The sequence below is a fragment of the Pogoniulus pusillus genome, chromosome 19 (assembly GCF_015220805.1).
Source record: "Pogoniulus pusillus isolate bPogPus1 chromosome 19, bPogPus1.pri, whole genome shotgun sequence".
Classification (NCBI taxonomy): Eukaryota; Metazoa; Chordata; class Aves; order Piciformes; family Lybiidae; genus Pogoniulus; species Pogoniulus pusillus.
In genome coordinates this window covers 528,112-546,771 of record NC_087282.1, presented here as the reverse complement: position 1 = coordinate 546,771, position 18,660 = coordinate 528,112, and the positions used below count along the sequence as shown (strand labels likewise).

Sequence of the window (18,660 nt, the reverse complement as noted above, 5' to 3'; positions counted from 1 at the left end):
GCTGGGGAGTGCTAACATTCTGCAGCTTTGGTGTTTGCTGTCTCAAAAAGATTAAATCATTAACACGAATGGAAAGTTCCACTTTTCCAGATGTTAATGGAAAAAAACCCACACCCAAATCTGACTCCTGGCTCTGATTCCACAGCTCAGGCACTTGCAACAGACACGACAGAAGAAAGAGCTCCTGGTGCTGTCACTGCCACAGATCTGAATGTAGTGAGGGGCGCTTCAGAAAGCCGTGAGACTTTTGTGTGCTAATACTGGATGTGGAGGATGGCTTTTCGTGGGTAATTTTCCACTTGTTCTCGTGAAATCTGTTCCGCTTTCCCAGGACCTTCTCTCTGCAGCCATAGCTGATAGGTGCACTCTTGGTTGGAAGCTGCTCCTGCCGCTGTGCTTTTCGGCGGCGCTGGTTTTCCTTCACCAGGGAAAATGGAATTCTATAGTGCATTTGCAAGCTGGTGCCTTAATAAAAGAACTGAACTGTAGAAGAGCAAGGAGTGCAAGCTTCAAAGGCTTGTCCAGTCTATGGTATGGTCTGTAAAATGCCAGCTGAAGTCCTCGCTGGAAGGCAAAATGGAATTTGCTGTTCAGTGCAACACAAGAAAACCAGCCATTGGGTTTTGATAATTAATTCATTTTCTAAATAATTTACTTTTTAAAATGTGTGTCTTAAGCACTTGCTTTCCTTAGGCCCACACCTCTTGGAAGTTGTAACATTTGCAACTAATTCAGCCACCCAATCCTGATTCCCCGTGCTCAGTGCCACTTGTGTTTGAAGAGGGCGAGGAGACTCTTACAGAGGGTTCTTCTGGCACATTAACAGTGTCTGCAAGTGGAGTAAGTGCAGAGTCCCCTATAACTTTACAGCCTTATTTACTGCATAATAAGTTCCCAAGGGAAATAAACTCTCAGGTGCAGTGAGCCAGAGAGGCTAAGAAGAAATTGTAGGCAAGCAGACTCACCAGTGTTCCTCAGCTTATTACTCATAAGCCTCAGCATCATACCCTTTGAAGTTCTGAGACAGCCTAATTTTATTGAAAGGGTGCACTTCAACTTCTTGTTACTCCAGAAACCTTCATATCTTGCCCCGGTAACCTACAGGATGTTCCTTTGCAGGAGCAAAACCTATCTTACACTTAGCTCTTGTCGTAATTAATTCTCCCCCATCTGCTTATAGCTGCCACGGTAGAGATGTGCTTACTGTTCCTTATTTGTTCATGCCTTGGAGTCATTTTTAATAGCAATAGCTGTGAATTCCCCAATAATTTCAAAATCAGCCTTTTTCAGCTCCTTCTGGCAACTTTGAGTACGTTGTTAGGGGAATGCAGCCTGATCTTAATAGGAGGACACAAAATTTACTTCATGCATGATCCATCCTGCACTAGAATTTTTAAGAGCAGTGTGATCCAAGTCACAGAAACAGAAGCATCATAGCTCCAAGTTTGTCTGTTTTCTGCCTGAGAAACTCCACAGGATGTAAAGTTCACTCTTTCTGCAACCAGGCAATGATTTCCACCTAATAAATAATTCCAGTGTTGCTGCTCTAGCCAGCTTAGCTTATTTAAGACAAGAAAAGGCACTCCATGCCCTGGAAAATACACTGCATTTCTGTAGAGCAGAGCTCCTTTAAACATTTCTTAAAAGAGAAAACTCTGTCTTTTGACCCAGTTTCAGGGTAAATGTATCCAACTTCTGCCTTGCATATCTTATATTCTTGTGAAAGAATACTGGAACAAAGTCACTGGCCACAAACTGGGTCGTTCTTAAGACTTGGGCTCTACTGCCTCAGGGTTTACTGCAGCTTTCCCACCATGGTCTGCAGGGTTGGTGTGCTTCTGACACACTGAAATAAGCTGCAGCCTTGCAGCAAAGAGAGCTCTGAACTTGTGCTTAATCAATCAAAGCTCATGCAAGATGTGGATGCACAGCATTGTCTGGAAAGATAAATTTGGCCTTTGCAATCACAGCTTCCAATCACAAAGGTTTCACTTGGATCTTGCAAAAGGCAGGGCAGGCTGGGTCTTTCACCACCTGACTGTCTAAGGAGGTCTTTTCAATTGGGCTTTTATTCTAAATTATTTTAGTGCTTTGTATTCTTTTTAACTGGTGCCAGACAAGTATTGTTATGTATTTGTATTTTTTAGTGGCTGAAACTTTTTGATATATCGAACGTTTCTTCCCAGTTATCCTCACCAAACCCAGCCCTGAAAGCTGGGGGTCCTATTTTCAAGTTAGTCATACAACCTGAAACGTGCAATGGTCGTTATTAATGTGCTGTCAACTATTCATTTGTCACTTAACTCATGTTTCTCTAATCCAGTTCATACCTGCCAGAAATTGGCTTCAGGTGTTCCAATGGCTGATACTTAGGTCAATAAAAAAATCTGATCAGTTGTTTTAATGAAAGCCTGGAACACTTGCCTTGTAAAATGACATTAAAATGCTACTTTGGGTTGAAATCACAGATTTTGTTGGTGCATTTTCAAATTAGATGTTGCAATCTAAAAATCCTAAGACACATTTTGAAGTTATTGTAGTAAATGTCTTGTTAGTGAAATGTCAAATATTCCATCTGACCGGGCATGAGGAAAATTTTTGCTGGTGAGAACATTCAGCCCCTGGAGCAATCCCCCAGGGAAGCACTGGGTACCCCAGCACTGGGTATCCCTAAGGTTTGGCTGGCAGGAGGCTGGGCCATCCTGTCTATTTGTGGCCCCCAAAAAGGCTGGGCCAGTACAAACCAGCCCACGTGTGTGGTTGCTTTAACCTGTTCTGCCCACTGGTAAGGAAGGCAGCTGGTTAATTCAGGCTGTAGCATCTATAAATGTGAACTGAAGTCACCTCTGGCTGCTTTGGCGCTACAAAACCGAGTTGGATTTTTCACATTTTATTGTCCTCCATATGCAACCCTCTCCACAAGGACTTTTCCTATTAATGTGCTAGGGGAATGCACCTCTTTGTTTTACCTACTTTAAAGTTTATTTCTGCAGCAGAACATAAGCCAAATGAAATGGTTGGGTTCTGGTGTGCTTTGCTGTAGATACCATTGTCAGCGCTTGACTCCATACAATGTACCTTGCAGAGCCTTCTTGTTTGTAGGGATCTGGCTGGGCAGAACTGACAGCCTGATGCTGGCTAGCAAGGTTTGGGTATCTGACTCCAAGTCAGTTACTATTTGCTCTGCAGTACGTGGGGGGAAATGCAAAACCTGGGTCAGGAACTTGTGTGATTACTGTTGGAGGTAAAATGTGATCCTCCTTTCCTGAGCTGGCTGCTCCATGGCGTTGCTGCTGGAAGCAGTGCTTGGGAGATTTCCTCCCTCTGCCTACACAGGCTCCTTTTTTGAGCACAATTTTCCTCTGATGGAATGTTGAATTTCTGTCTTCAGGAAGACAGACTGTAGATTTGAGAGTCATCAAGCTAGTGAGTTGTAAGAAGGCAGAATTTTTCTTAAGGTCATAGTAGTGTTTTTTGTTGGGGCAATCAATGTAGTGGATTAGGTGGGTCAAACAAACACTCAGAAAAAGACATGATCAGTTTTCTTCTTGACCTTCCGCCCTGCATTATCTGAATACTTCATCAACAGTATTCAGTTTGTCTCCATCAACCTTCCTGTGTGGGTTGTAATCAGATTCTGTTTTAGAGCTGGAAGCACAGGCAGAAAGACCTAATAAGAGCTTTTTCTGATGCCGAAGCTCTGTGAGAGACAGGAACTTGTCCTTACTGCAGTCCAGCTGTTCAGTCACCAGACCGTTCCTGCTGTTCCCTCTGGCTCCAGCTGAAACAGTAATGGCCGTGGTGACTCCACAGTTAAACCATCTTGTCTGATAGTAGGCAGATTCACTTCACTTAACATTTTGTCTTTTGCTGTCATTCATAGAACTTCTGTAAACAAAAGCTCCTCTATCTACTGATGTCTACTTCTTTCTGTTCATTCCTTTGGACAGCCCCTCTTTGTTGCTGCCCTTCCAGCCATAAACCAGCCTCTGAGCTTTGCAATCAATGCTGCCAAACCCAGTGTCTGTCAAGATGGAACTGGGATTATTGTCGTCTAGTGTCAAGTGGTGATTTAACTGCCTTGGCTGCAGGAGTAACCTCTGTGTATATTTGCCTTTGCTTATTTGAAAGTGGACTGGACACTTTAGGGGATTAAAATCTTAGTGAGACCTGAAACTATTATTTTCTTATCTGTCTGCATGTTTGTTAAATGCAGATTTAAATGTAGCTGCAAAAACTAGAAATAATCTTTTAAAATGTAGCAAAGTATGAAACTGTGAGAAACCACAGACCCCACAATATTATTAGTCTTACAATTAGCATTGCAGGTTTCTTGGGAAAACCCACCTGGTGAGTGGGAGCTTGCACTTAACCAATTTATATTACCAAGTTCCAGTTTCGCCCAAGTCCTTGCCGAGGAGAGAAGGCCATCCTGAGGCTCTTGCTTACACAGCTCTCTGTACATTGTCATGCAGCCCATAAATAATGTCTGGCTCCTGGCATGCCCACGTAATCAGAGCTCTGGAAGGACAAGTACTACCTTACTGCTGATGGTGATCCAGTCCACCACACTGAGTTGACACTTACAAATATACCTCCATTTTCAAGTGCAGTTCTAATTAAAACCTAGAATTTGGACAGTCAAGGGTCAATTAGTTCTTAATTCTCACAGAGCATGGAAAATTTGATCTTCTTCCCTTTTTCTCATCCTTGAGATGGCAGCCTGGCAGGTATGGGTGCTGGTGAGTTTCCCGCTGCAAAGAATGCTTTCAGTGGAGCATTGCTGAGTGTATGGAGTAGTCTTGCTCCACAACCCAGATCTGCCCAGATATCCCTTTGTCCAGGTCAGGCACTTCCAAGCTGCCCTAAATTGTGTCTATGCAACCATTAAATCCTAAGAATTTCTTTGCCATGAGCTTCCTTTCCCAAGTGCTGCAGAAATGTCATTCCACCTGCACGTGGGCGGCAGTGCGGGCAGCCAAGAGGCTTTCTGCCTGCGCAAGTCAGCCTCCAACCTTCTCCCAGTAACAATTCTTTCTGGAACTAGCCAAGCAGAAGCTGTTGATAATTATAATGAGCCTATTAAGCCTAGTCATGAGTTTAGTTCCATCAGGAAAAGTTTTAGATTTTCTCATCTCTTCTATTCTGCTGAGAATAATTAGCAGAGTGGTAATCTGCTTACCTAAAAGAAGGCTAATAATGATTTTCCAATCCCACTACAGCCTGTGATTTAAACCAAGGCCATTGCACTTTTTAGTGGGGGGAGGTGTTGACTGCTAGCGTTTTGTGGGTTGGTTGGTTTGTTTGCTTCAGGTTTTGTTTTGTTCTTTAAATTAGAATCTGGAAGCCTTAAGTGTAAAACAGGTGACAGAGTCCACGAAGTTGGTCTGGGCCTCTTCTCCTGTGCACAGTGCTGCTGAGCTTGCTCAGCTTTTCTGTGCCTGACAAGGGTACCAGAACTGCAGAGGCTCACAGGTAGCACAGATTTGAAACTGCAGTTACACCAGTAAGTCCCCAGAAAGATGACTGCTCAGGTGTGTGCTTGACATGGCATTAGATCCTCATGCGTAGCAGTAGCCTTGCCCTTCCGATTGTCATTGCAGCTGAGTGTGTAGAAGCAGGCAGCAAGGACACTTGCAGAGTGAGCAATCCGCAGCATTAAGAGCAGCCTTAGGTGTCTGCTGCAGACACAGGGGCACCTTGGCACGTTGACCACTGCAGATGGCTGCTGCCTCGTGGTTCAGCTGCCTCACGCAGTCCAGTCAGTGCTGCTCCTGGGCAGTTCTGCACGTTTGAATAGTTCAACAGCCATGCTGGTGCAGAGCTCCTTGGTGCTGAGGAGACCTTTGGAGGTCCCTTCCGACCCAAACCGTTCTATGATTCCATGCATTTGATGTCTAAAAGGCTGTCTGCACTACAGCTATTATTCCTCTTAGAAGCATGAAAAGATAAGCATGCAGAAAAATTTCTGTCGCTGTATGTCAGTGACTGAAAAGAGGAACCAAAGGGCTGATTCCTGCCGTTGTTCTTCCTAGGTTTCAGGTCACTTTGGGTTGTTTCCAGACAGGTCTCGGCAACGAGGAGCACAGGGGTTTCTGTGTTGTGCCACAGGTGCTCGGGGCTGGTTCGAATGGCTCTTGGTGACCCAGGTTTTCTGATGCTTTCTCAAGGAAGATGCTAATCTAAGTCACAGAAAATAGACCAGGGCAAAAGATGACATTTTTATGGTAATTTCTACTAGCGTTGAAGAAAGGTTTTGAGGCAGTGTTGACTACAGGGCTGCTGTGCACATCGAAGGTGTCTGAAACAAGAGCTGGTCCCTGAATTATGCCTGGCATCTTGATGCCATTTAAGTCCTAGTTAATTTTGATGGCATCGTGAGAAATCACTGTTTCTTTCCTGGAGCACTAACCGGTGGCAGTGCTTAGTTCCTTGTCTTCTCTGGCAAGCTGCTGTTTACTCTGGCATTGATACTTACAAGTCAGAGTCTGAAGGAGACTGTGAAGGGAGCTGTGTGTACGAAACCCAAGCTCCATGTTACAACACTCACCACGTTTTCTCACAGATAACTTTTTCAGAAGGACTGCTATCACTTGCTGCTGCCTAAAGGAAATGTCACTTTCTTGCTCTGAGTACAGCAAAAATAAAAGATAATTTGGAATAAAATCTACAAGAGCTACGATTAGGTGACATAGTTTGTGACAATAAAGCATAACTTTAACCTGGGTTATACACTTAGCAGTCAGCATTGATTGTGGAGGAAAGGCCTGACAAAATGCCCTGTGCTTCTGAACACTTTGGTTCTCCAAAAGAACGGAGCATCAGTGCTGATCCTCCTGTCAACACTAAATGCAGTACAGTGGTGGTGATGATATTAGAACAGTGTTTCCTGTTACTGCTTAACATATGCAGAACAGAGCAGCACTGTTGCTAGAAGAGAAGCAGCTGGCAGCGCAGAGCCTGACCAGGCAGCTGGTAGAGCCAGCAGGGCGGGAGCCCTGTAAAGCACCTCCCTCTGACCGAGGGAAGCTGGGCTGCGGTAGCTCTGCACTGAGAAGCGGACCGCAGAACACCTTTTCTACAGCATTGTTCTGCAGAGGACGGAGTCTCTGCTGGCTGAGGCTCTGCTGGGCATTGCCTGCTGCATGGCTTTCAAAAGCCGTCAGCGTTTTGTGTTAAACAGCTGTTCCCCTGGGCTGCTCTACCTAACTGCTCTGGAGGTGCTGTGTGTGTCTGCAAGTCCACAGCAGTTTCAGGTTCCAGTGTGCTGACAAGTCAGATGATAGAGTAATTCCCTTAATGCTCTGTAGGTACAGTCTTGTTTTGTATTCCCCAACTGGTGTGTCCTATTTATGTCGCTGTTATTCGAACATCTGCAGGTGGCTTAGAGAGATCAGAGGTTACATTAAGGCAGTCTGTCTCCTGCAAGAGTTACAAAGCAAAAATGATTACCTACTGGAAAACCAGTTGTATCTAATTGTCAGAGTCGTATGCTCTCAAAATCAATATCCCTGAAAGAAAAAAGAATTAAAAGCAATAATAAAATCTATTAGAAGTTAAATTGCTCTGATAACATTTGGGTATGTTACTAAAAAGGCTTCCTACCTTTGCACTGGTGCATTGACAAGTAAGTCAGGCTGGAGGGGTGAGTCAGAATAGCTGTAATAAAGAAATGGTTCGGAGCCACCAGCATCCCGGGATCACTGAGCAGCTTAGTGGGGAATGGTTTTACATCCAGAGAAGTCTTGCCCCATGCCTTCTGGTAACTGGGTGCAGTATCTGTAACAATACCTCCCTGGAGTCCCATGTAAGCACAGTGTCCCCGGAGTGATGCATCCTCCTACTTAACAGATACCCTGCAGAGCTTGCCTAAAGGGAACAAGACAGGAGAGAAGCTTGCAAGAAATGAGCAGAGTGGCTGCCATGCATACAGAAATGCAGGAATGGAATGAAAGCAGAACCAGAGAGAATGTCCAGTGTCTGCTCTGGAAAACTTCTTGAAGCCTGTGAGATTGCAACCATCTTCTCTGCCTTTGCTTCTAAGTGAGACGTGTCAGCAAAGCAGATAACATCAATGCACCTTAATCACAACTCTCTTTTCCCCTCTCTTCTGATAGTTTTGGTTGGTTGGGTTTTTTTCATTTACATATTTGGTGGCTACTGAGCTTATATTTATGCAACATGGAGACCAGGGCTACCTAATTCTTCTAAGGCATAGACTTGGGGTGCAGTGTTGTGTTAGCACACAGCAGAGCATGGATAGAACAAAGGTGTAGACTTGAATACTTGTCCAGTATCTTTTACAAGGGTGGCAGGATGGCAGCTTGCAATTTGATTTTGTGTTGTTTCTTTAATTCCATGTGAATCCCAGAGCAGGCCTGCTTGCATCACAGAAACAATCATTTCTCAGCATTTGTTCCAGGTTTGTTAAGTCAATGAATTCCAAGCTAAAACTTCCCTGGAGAATTTTCCTGGCCAGCTTTGCTGTAAATTGCTCTAAGTATTCTCAAGTACTGGATCTTAACTTCATCAGGCTACTCATCAAAAATCTGTGAGTAATGTTGATCTCGATTTCTCTCCACCTTACTTTGGTCCTTGCTGTCAAGTATTTCAACTCACAAAGACTCCATGAAAGTAGATTCATTGTTGGTGAGGAGTCAGATACCCCAGTGCTGAATGTTACAAGGAGATGAGTAATTCTCTTACCAGGAGGTAAACAGATCTGTCCCAAGAGCTGAGTTTGAGGTGTGTGGTGACTATTAACCAGGTCACCCCCTAATGAAGACGTTTTTCACGTGAACTATGCCTTAAATAACAACTCTGCAGTCAAGAGCATATAATCAGCAGTTGCACCAAACTGCACGCACCAGAGGCCTGGGGCGTTGCAGACACAGATTAGCTCAAGCAGGTTGTCTCCTCAGGTGCAACACTTTGTCAGTTTTAAGTGTTCTGCCTGAGACTAGAGTGTGAGGGAATTTGTGTCTGGATGCATGTATGAGTCCTGCCTCTGGTGAAAGCGTCCAGGTTGCTGCAGCCCGTGGGAAGCTGCACATGCAGTAAGCCATCGTTTTTAAGTAGCTCTTTCTAAATGATTAAGAAGTGACAACAGCAATTCAAACCCATTGTGCCGACGTCATACACTCTTGCAGTGTGCTTCTGACTCTAGTTCTTCATCTCTTAGATTTCTTTGGGCTGCTGACATCTCTGTAATTAAGTGATGTTTGAGAACCACGTGAGAAATAAAGACGAGGGAAAAAACCAACCTGCCAGCTTGAGCTGCAAGCCTGTAGAAATTGACACGATGTGGGGCAGTAACAGCCAAAGCTACTTATCGCTTATTTTGTCTTAGCAATCACCTCAGATTGAGGCTGTTTTCTTTTTACACCGCAATAAATAATACTGCATTTAAGTAAGAGAGCAAAAATGAGATGAGAATGCATAAAAGAGTAAATTGGGTATGACCCAACCACTGAACAGCGCAGGCAGAACATGTTCTGAATAAAAGCTGAGGTAGTTACCTCCCTCTGACAACTAATGCAGTGCTTGTGAGTAACTCCTGGGAATGAACAATGGCAGATAAATGCTTGTTTCTGCCAGTGCAGGTTGGATTCTTAACCCTCAGAACAGAAAGACAAATTGCATACAAGGTATTTAAAAGCCTGATGGAATTATCCTCATGTTTCTCCTAATATTCCATGAGGTAATCATCACATAACTCATTCTTAAATGAGCACAAACCTCTGCTCTGTTTAGGAACGGTTTTCAGTGTGAGATGCAGAAAAGACAGACTTACAACAAACATTACTTCCTTTCCTTTATTGAATAAGACTGAGTGTAAAGTGCTTCTCTGGTGCTCTGTATCATGGTATCATGAAGTTTGACTCTGCTGAGGTGTGAGGAGCAGTAGAGTGATAGAATTTACAGGATCACTGCAGGGCTATCATTTGCACTGAACAAGGTAGGTTCTGTGCAGAACTATCACCTCAGCTGGGAATTTCTGTACCTGGTCACAGAGACCTCTGACAGCATCACCTGAACATGCAGATTTCATGTTGCCTTTTGCAGAGGTCCTGCTGGTTCACAATCACTCGCTGCACACTTTGTCCAGAAGCAAAGTTAGATTTTAATCAAGCCATGATAAATAAAGGACATAACAGGGCAGCCACGTGACTTGCACAGAGTACTCTTGTGTTCCTATCAACCTGAAGATGCACAGGGAGTAACTTCTAGTAAGCGCTTTCCTGGTTTGCTGTGTTTCTATATATCTAGTTCATATGGAAAATACCTTCGGAGAAAGTCAGGATCAGTCACTTCAGCAAGTGCTAAACTCAAAGAGGTTGTTTGTTGTCTATTGCAAGTTTCAGAGACTGCTGTTACTGCCTTCAGTGGGAGATAAAAGGTTCTTACTCCAAATACCTTACTTAATGAGTTGACTTTTCCAATTTTTAAATAACTGCATTATAAAATATTTCAAGAAGTGTCAAAACTCCCCACCTTGGATGGTAGAAAGAGGCAGGTAAGTACATAAAAGGGACTCTGCTTGCACACAAAGATTGTCAGTGCAGAGACACCTGTGACCTTCTGGTTTAATGAACACAAACCAGGTATAGCTTTGTTTTATAATTGCAGTAGAGCAGCAGCGGTCTTCACTAATATTATTCTTTATTCTCTGAGTGCTCTGTGGTGAGAAAGCAGCTAATGCTCTGCTAAAGCAGCATGCCTAAGGTGAGGGAGAATGTGGGAGTGCAGAACTGTGTGTGGTTGTAAGATGCAAAACCTAACAGAAAGAACATCCAGTCTGATGGAGGTGCAGAGGCAAGTGTCACATTCTTATCCCTTTCAGAACTCTCTTAATCCACAGTAATCTGCCTCCTCTGGTTTCCAGGAGTTCAGTTTCAGTAAGGTCTGTGGAAGTTTGCAGGCATTCTCCCATTTCCTGAGAGCACCTAAGTGCTACAGCAAGGACAGCAGCTTTCAAAGCATTCCCTTCAGTCAACTTAAAACCAGTATCAGTCTAACGGTGCTGCTAAGTAGATAGCTCACCTCCGTCCCTTTCTGCATCCAGAGGAGGAGGATTCAGCCACCAGGCAGATCCAGTGCAACTGGGAATTCTTTCGTGGGTGAAAAGCCTCCCAGTTACTGGTAAGGGCTCTGGGCACTGCCGGCACTGTTCCTTCGGGATGCTGCTCAGCTTTCGTTTACCTGTCTGTTGTGCCAGCCCCTGGCTGTTTTCACTGGGGCATGCTGTCACATACCAACATCCTAGCAGCTCTCCTGTGCGAGTGGATTTTGCCAAGCTGTGTATTCTTCACTTTCGAGAAAGACATGTAAGAAATCCTCACGGGAAGAAGTACCCTTAAAAGTGGTTTAGAGCTCTTTGTGATCCAGTGGTTGGGCAGCTGTGCTTTTTGGCAGTGACGGAGGTGAGCTGTCTGTGACACTGGACTCGGGCTTGTTTCTAGGACTTCGTGGAGAACACCTGAGTGTTATCCTTATGTTTTCATTAGATTTCCTTTCTCAAAGTCCCTTTGCTGAATAACCTGCAGTAAACTGCCTGCCTTCATTCACCAAAGTGCTGCCAAAGTCACCTTTCTGAATGCCGGGTTAGAGACTTCCCCGCTGCCTCAGGCGTTTTATGCGCATTGGCCGTGAAAGAAGCGCAGCAATCACAGCAGGTATTGGGTTTTGTGGACAACTTTGCGAGCTTCTTTTTCAAAGATGAAGTGAGGATCAGTCAGGGCATTTACAAGCACTTCTGTTTGTCCTGACCCTCTTCTCAGCACCACTGCATGGAAAGGGTTTTCTCTTAAAGGAGTTTCTGTTTCTTAAGGATTTAGAAGCATCACGAAGCTCGCAGACTTGTGCTCTCTGCTGCTCTGGGTATTGCCATCACCCTAAATGATGGCATCACTAAGGACATGTGTCTGCAAACCAGCCTTAGCGTTCTGATGTGTTATTGATATGCTTGAATGAGAGTTTAAGTGTTTAGGATCTGAGTGCTTGTTTACACATGTGTGCACAGGAAAATTAATGCAAATGAGCTCTGAAATTATCTTAATTCATTTTATCTTTAAGAGTGAAATAAGATAAACTAAATTAAGATAATTTTAATTTTAAATAAGAATATCTACACAAGGACTTGGGGTAATGTAATTAATCTCCTTCAAAGTTCAGACATTTTAGTTAATTCCAATTAACCTTCCTGTGTATCATCATGTTGGTAAACTCCTGCGAGCAGGTTGGCCCTAATGTGGTGAGGCAGATGAACAGGAGTGCTTCTGGCAACCCTCTCCAGAGTAAGAGCAGTGAACAACTTTCTTGAAGAGGCTTCTTTCTGCTGGGATATGGCACTCACTGTTTGAGGAATTGTACAGGACTTGTTTACATTTACTTTCCTAAGGAAGAAGAAGATGCCCCCAGTGCTGCTGTGTTTCCATACCTGAACGTGCAGCAGACACCAGCACTCCAGACAGCAAGAATCTCACTCTTCCTAGATTGCTGAGTATCTGTGCTCATACTAATGTGTACTCATCACAGCATCATCCTTGGAGTCACACTCCTGTACCATGTGTAGCCCCAGTTGGTGACTTGTTTGTGTACAGGTGTGTGTTATTAATGGTGGGAGGTTGTCTCAGCTTTCCCTACTCAGCTGTCAGCCGAGTGGGAACATTGGCTTTGGTATGCTGTCAGCCCTCGGGACTCGCCTTGAATCCTGGCTGCCAAGGGAGTGGGTTCTAGTTTAAAGGGGAGCAGGGCCCATGCCGTTATGAGCTGCTAGAGCCATCAGCATTTCAGTCACCCGCAGTGCTGCCAAGAGGCTTTTCAGATAGAGAAATTATAAGCTAAGCCCCAGGTAAATCTGCAGTGCTGGCACAAGCTCGCTGATTAAATGGTTTGCACAACTCATAGAGAAACCATTTGGAATTTCTGGCTTCTAGCTCAGACTTCGGATCAGAACTGCACTCACTGAGTCCCTGCTTTCTGTCTACGTTGTCTGACCTTGCCAGGTTCAGAATCTCACCCTTCATGCCTGTACAGGCTGCAGGTTACCTGTTCCCTGCCACACACAGTATGCAGACTCTTGTGTTCACGCAGAGAGAATAACAGAGCATGGAGACCACAAAGCCAGTGCCTGGAGAGGAGATACATCTGAATGAAATGGGAAGGGATTTTCTCCTATGTTCCTTTCACACCGAATCAGCATTTAACAGTACAGTTTTTGCTGCCATGCACCTAATATTTAGTTGTTCAGTGTTAGGTCACCATTGGTGAGGCAGAAGTACACCTGAAGAAAGGAGTTCACCCTCAGCTCCTGTTCCCTAGAAGCACTCCATGAAAAAGCAATACCTTGCAGCTCTATGCACAACTTTCTTCAAGACCTTGAACTTCAAGCCTTCAGGATCTTTCTGTACTATGCTCTGCCCAAAGATATGAAATGTGAGGGAAGTCTCTAAACAGATGACAACAACCAATGATATCTTTGCTTTTTAGAGTTTAAGGGTAGTCTGGTGGTGTTTGACAGGTTATGTTCACATGCCTCACCTGAAATACATTCTACTCTCTCTTCCAACAAGTCTGCTTTCTTCACGTCGTTTCTCTTCCCCAGAGCAATATTGCAAGCAGCTTCTCTGTCCCTTTTTAGCTCTAACTTACTGCCATTTACTCTGCAATCAGCTTTTCCCATTAGCAGCGGCAGATTTCCACCGGGCTCTGTTTCCCTCTCTGTGATATCCTGTGCTCATTCTGGAAGCTTCAGCTTACAGGCTAATGACCGATTTCTTCTGTGTATTTCCTTGTTCTTGCTCTCATTTCATCTATGGCCCTACTCTGGTGTGCCCCAAAATAGCTTTTCTTTACTATTTTATCGAGCACTTTCCTTTCTTTGAGGCATGTTACACTTTTCTTCTTTTCCACACATGTCTTACTCAATGCTGCATCAGTTTTTTCCTGCATGTAGCACCCTACATTTTGGGGACTTGCTTTAAAGTTTGTTTTGATATCACTGCATAATATCTTGTCACTTTCTACTGGATGAAACCTGCCAAAGTGAGGTGTTTATCTGTGCCTTCCCATTGGTCTGGCATTCTTTTCTCCATCTCAAACATCCTTCATTACAAAGGAGCACAAATTTTCATCTGCTTCCTATTCTGTTGTGCTTGTGCCATCACAGTGCCTTCTATTTCTTGCTGGTTTCATCTCTCCTTTTATTTCCCTTGACAATAAACACATGATTAGCCTTAAGCCTCTCAACCTTTAAAAACCCAAACATCTGAATGACCGCTTCTGTTCTCTCCCTTTTCTGTTGTTTTATGCAGCATTCTGATCAAGGTGCTTCGAAGCTCTGTTCATCTCAGTCTTGTCCAGCTCCAGCTTCTGCAGTCATCTGGAACTATTGTTACCAAACGTTTTGATCAGGCACTTTTAGCTGCACATCATTCTCACCTCACCTGAGCTATCATCAGATGGTTTTACCACCCAGCCAGACTCTTTTTTCCCCCAGTATCTTGTCATTTCTTGTGTTTTCTTATTCCACCCTATTATGGAATTTGTCTGCATCTGTCTTCCATTTGCTTTACCACCTTTTGTTCTTTAACTGCACACACATTTTACTCTATAATTAGGGCTTCTGATTTGTGCAGGGAAGCAAATAATAACTTCTTCAAGGAAAGCATATTGTTTTGTTCAAAGAAACCAGTAAAGCTGAAGGAAGCAAATAAATTTGAGGACATGTACAGAAACAGCTTCTAGAGCTAAAATGGTTACAAGGAAACATGGCACTAGAACTAATGATTTTAGGGCATTATCTACAAGGAAAAGCTAAGTGACATTTCCAGGCAATAAAGCAGCATACAGAGTACTGTAGATTAGCGCTAGCTACAGGGTGCTAATCACACCTACCTGGAGGCAGTGCAAGTGTTTTTTCCAGGAATTCCAGTGCTGGTGCTTAGAGTAGAAGCATAGAAGCATAGAATCAGTCAGGGTTGGAAGGGACCACAAGGATCAGCTAGTTCCAACCGCCCTGCTATAGGCAGGGACACCCTACCCTAGATCAGGCTGGCCAGAGCCCCATCCAGCCTGGCTTTAAACACCTGCAGGGACAGGGCCTCAACCACCTCCCTGAGCAGCCCATTCCAGGCTCTCACCACTCTCATGCTCAACAACTTCCTACTCATGTCCAGCCTGAACCTACCCATCTCCAACTTTGCTCCGTTCCCCCCAGTCCTGTCACTCCCTGAAAGCCTGAAAAGTCCTTCCCCAGCTTTTTTGTAGTCCCCTTTCAGATACTGAAAGCCACAATAAGGTCACCTCAAAGCCTCCTCTTCTCCAGACTGCACAGCCCCAACTCTCTCAGTCTGTGCTCATAGGGGAGGTGCTGCAGCCCTCTGAGCATCCCAGTGGCCCTTCTCTGGACACACTCCTGCATGTCCACATCCTTCTTGTAATGGAGGCTCCAGAACTGGATGCAGTACTCTAGGTGGGTCTCACCAGAGCAGAGTAGTGACATTTTGTCACAGAAGAGGAGGCTCAGGGGTGACCTTTTGCTGTCTACAACTACCTGAAGGGTGGTTGTGGCCAGGAGGAGGTTGCTCTCTTCTCTCAGGTGGCCAGCACCAGAACAAGAGGACACAGCCTCAGGCTGCGCCAGGGGAGATTTAGGCTGGAGGTGAGGAGAAAGTTCTTCCCTGAGAGAGTCATTGGACACTGGAATGGGCTGCCCGGGGAGGTGGTGGAGTCGCCGTCCCTGGAGCTGTTCAAGGCAAGGTTGGACGTGGCACTTGGTGCCATGGTCTAGCCTTGAGCTCTGTGGTGAAGGGTTGGACTTGATGATCTGTGAGGTCTCTTCCAACCCTGATGATACTGTGATAAGCAACAAGGAGAGGAAAGATAAAGCAAACAAAAATACTTCAGTCTACACTCTGTCTTGTAGCAAGTCATTCCAAGTAATTGTGTTGCATTTTCCAGTGACTTTGTAGCAAACCAAACCAACTAAAACCAAACAAACCTCCAAAACACTCAAACATTAATTGCTGTCAAAGTCTACAGGCAGAAATCCAAGATTTACACAATCCCTGGATGTTTTTCACCACTACCTTAGCGATTTGTTCATTATACATCTTTGACAACACACCGCGGAATTTCACACACCTTGCGTGCCACAGCATCTCTGCGTCAGCACAGGGCTTCTGCAAATCCCTGCTCTGTGAGGAGGGCGACGGCTTGCAAGCCATCAGCTTCTGCTGTGCAGAGGCTGTGCTGTCTCACCAAGAGCAGCATGCAGCCGTTCTGCTGTGGGCAGCGGGTTGGCATTGAGGTAGGCTCTGCCATGGGCAGTGGGTTGGCGTTGGGGCAGGCTCTGCCATGGGCAGCAGGCAGGTGTTGGGGCAGGCAGTTGCAACCTGTAGCCAGCTGTACTGGCTACCCTGAATTCTGCTGCCGCTGCTGTCCGAGAGAATTGGGCATCTCTCACATTCTTACAGTGTGCATGTGAAACTTCTAGTGACTGCAGTCTTCACAACATTCTTCTTCCAGCAGGATTTTGAAAGTACTATTTCCTGAACCTGCAACTGGAAATTCGACCTAGTCTTCAGAAGTTTTGATTGAAGGCACCAATCCATGAGCGCAGGGGCACTGCTGTAGGCAAGGTTTGTAAGCAAAACGGCCCAAAATGCCCATCAGGAAAGGCTCTTTGTGGATCTGGGATTGACATTAGAACATTATTAAAACTGATGTAGTTTAAAGGAAAAAGAGGCACTGGCTCATTATGGCATTGCATGTGCCAAGTGTGCTGGGGTTTATTTGGGCTTTTCTGCGTGATCTGACCTTTAGTGCAGTCAATTTTGTTCAGGAACATTGAGGAAAGGTGTTCTAAGGTTAGTCCACAATAAATGAGAGTATAATTTAGAAGTAAATTCAGGGCTCATCAGAGATTCTCTGCAGTGGGAATTAGCATATGAGACCTTTGTATAAAGTTAGAAAAGGAAAACAGCTCTGCAATACATATTCATAAAGCTATATCCATAAAGCTCCAGCTAAAGTGTGGGATTATTGCACTAAAGGAATTCAGCTTTTCAAGGAAAATGCCCTTAAACATCAAATAATAATTTCTGCAATCTTGATTGTTTTTGTCCATACATGCTTCAATAATGCCTTACTCATAGCCTAAGATTAAATCCGTGCATCTGTAATCTCCAATATTGCTTTCCTTGCGACCTCAGGTAGAAAACAGTCAATTATTTTCTTTTTGTTTAACCTTAAACAGAAACTAACCAATTATCTTCTTTCACAACTAATACTGCTTCGGAAATGCCAGAAGGAAAAGCCCTTCCCCCAGAAAAAATGAGTAACAGGAACAAGGAAGACAAAGCTGGTTTATTGCGAGCACAGACTAAGCAGACTTACTTACATTTTGTTCCTTAAGAACTTTATTCAAGACTGTTATTTCACTGTCCTTCTTGCAAGAAAGCCTCTGCTGTGGTAGGAATGTGCAGTAGGGAGTCACATACTCCCAGGGTTCATGGGCTGGAAAGGGAGGTCAGAGCAGCAAGCCGTGAGCTGGAGTGGTTGAAGTGACTCCACAGCAAAGTGCCTTCTGGTCCAACCTGTCCCCCAGTTTTGGGAAAGATTAGGAGCAGCTGCAGATTATCGAACCAAAGTTGTCTGTGTGAGATGGGGCAGGGAGAGTACAGGCTTTGCAATACAATTCTGCTTTGATTTCCTTTACCCCAACTGCTGATGAATCAGCTTTCAAAAAACAGTGATTGGCTCCATACATGGAAACACTGCACAGAGAGCCAGGAGTACTGAGCCAGTCTGGTAGCGAAGTATTGGGGTTTAGCACGTAGCAAGGGTCCGTAAGAGTGCAAGCAACAGAGGACAGGGGGAAAGGGATAGGGATGATACCCAGGTGTGTAAATGGCCAATTGCTGTTCACAGAAGAAATGTAGCTGTGACAGTTGAGTGGAGTTGGTTTGGGGGTACAACAGGGAAGATGTATACATGTCAAACAGGTTTGAAATACGGTGAGAAGAAGATAAAAAAAGATGTTCTAAAAATGAAAATATGTGCAGCCCTTACAAAGCTTTTGAACGGAGGAAGAGCAGAAAGAAAGGCTCCAGCTCTGCTATTAAGGCTGCCACATCTGCTGACCTGCAGTGGTGGTGTTTGATTTGCACGGATTGCTGTTGCAGGTTGGGTAATCACTCGTGAAATGGCACCTTCCACCCTGGTGGCTTTGTGTGCTTGTGAGAATTTGCACTGTGGGCCAAAACATGGGGCTCAGTAATTTCAGGTCATACAGTGATCCTCCTGGGGTCACTGTGCTGTGTGGGATTTCATAAGCTGGTTGTTTGAAACACAGTTCCGGATCTTTCTATCACGGCCGCATAAAAACCCCAAGCAGAGATGGATGTAAATCACCATGTCTGAAGTCTTGTGTCAGCTCAGAATCTGCTACAAGACTTTTATGCAGAGATGTACACATAGCCAGAAGGTTTGCATTGCAGAAGCAGCTCGGGCTTTATTTTATACCGCTCCTTGGAAGAATATGTAAATTGTAGAGGCACCAGACTTTTTTTCTCCTTGCCTCCAGATCTGCTGTTTCAACTCTGTTGCTGCCAGTTTGCCTAAGCATGGGTGGATTAGGTCAATGCTTCATACTAC

The 18,660-nt window shown here is 44.6% G+C and overlaps 1 protein-coding gene across 6 annotated transcripts in view; it reads left to right on the top strand.

The window, feature by feature from the left end:
• PCDH11X (protocadherin 11 X-linked) overlaps positions 1–18,660 on the top strand; it is a 450,326-nt gene that overhangs the window by 359,750 nt on the left and 71,916 nt on the right. Inside the window, exon 7 of one of the 6 annotated variants that reach the window (XR_010305701.1) lies at positions 8,423–8,551. The exons of 4 other annotated variants lie outside the window; for them this stretch is intronic. Coding sequence is in view for 1 of the 2 variants with exons in the window: in XM_064158943.1 (XP_064015013.1) it covers positions 16,534–16,541 (8 nt within the window). In the remaining variant the exon portion in view is untranslated. Of the gene's footprint in view, positions 1–8,422; positions 8,552–16,533; positions 16,658–18,660 lie in introns of those variants that run through there. One more of the 6 variants, XM_064158943.1, reaches the window with a different exon arrangement.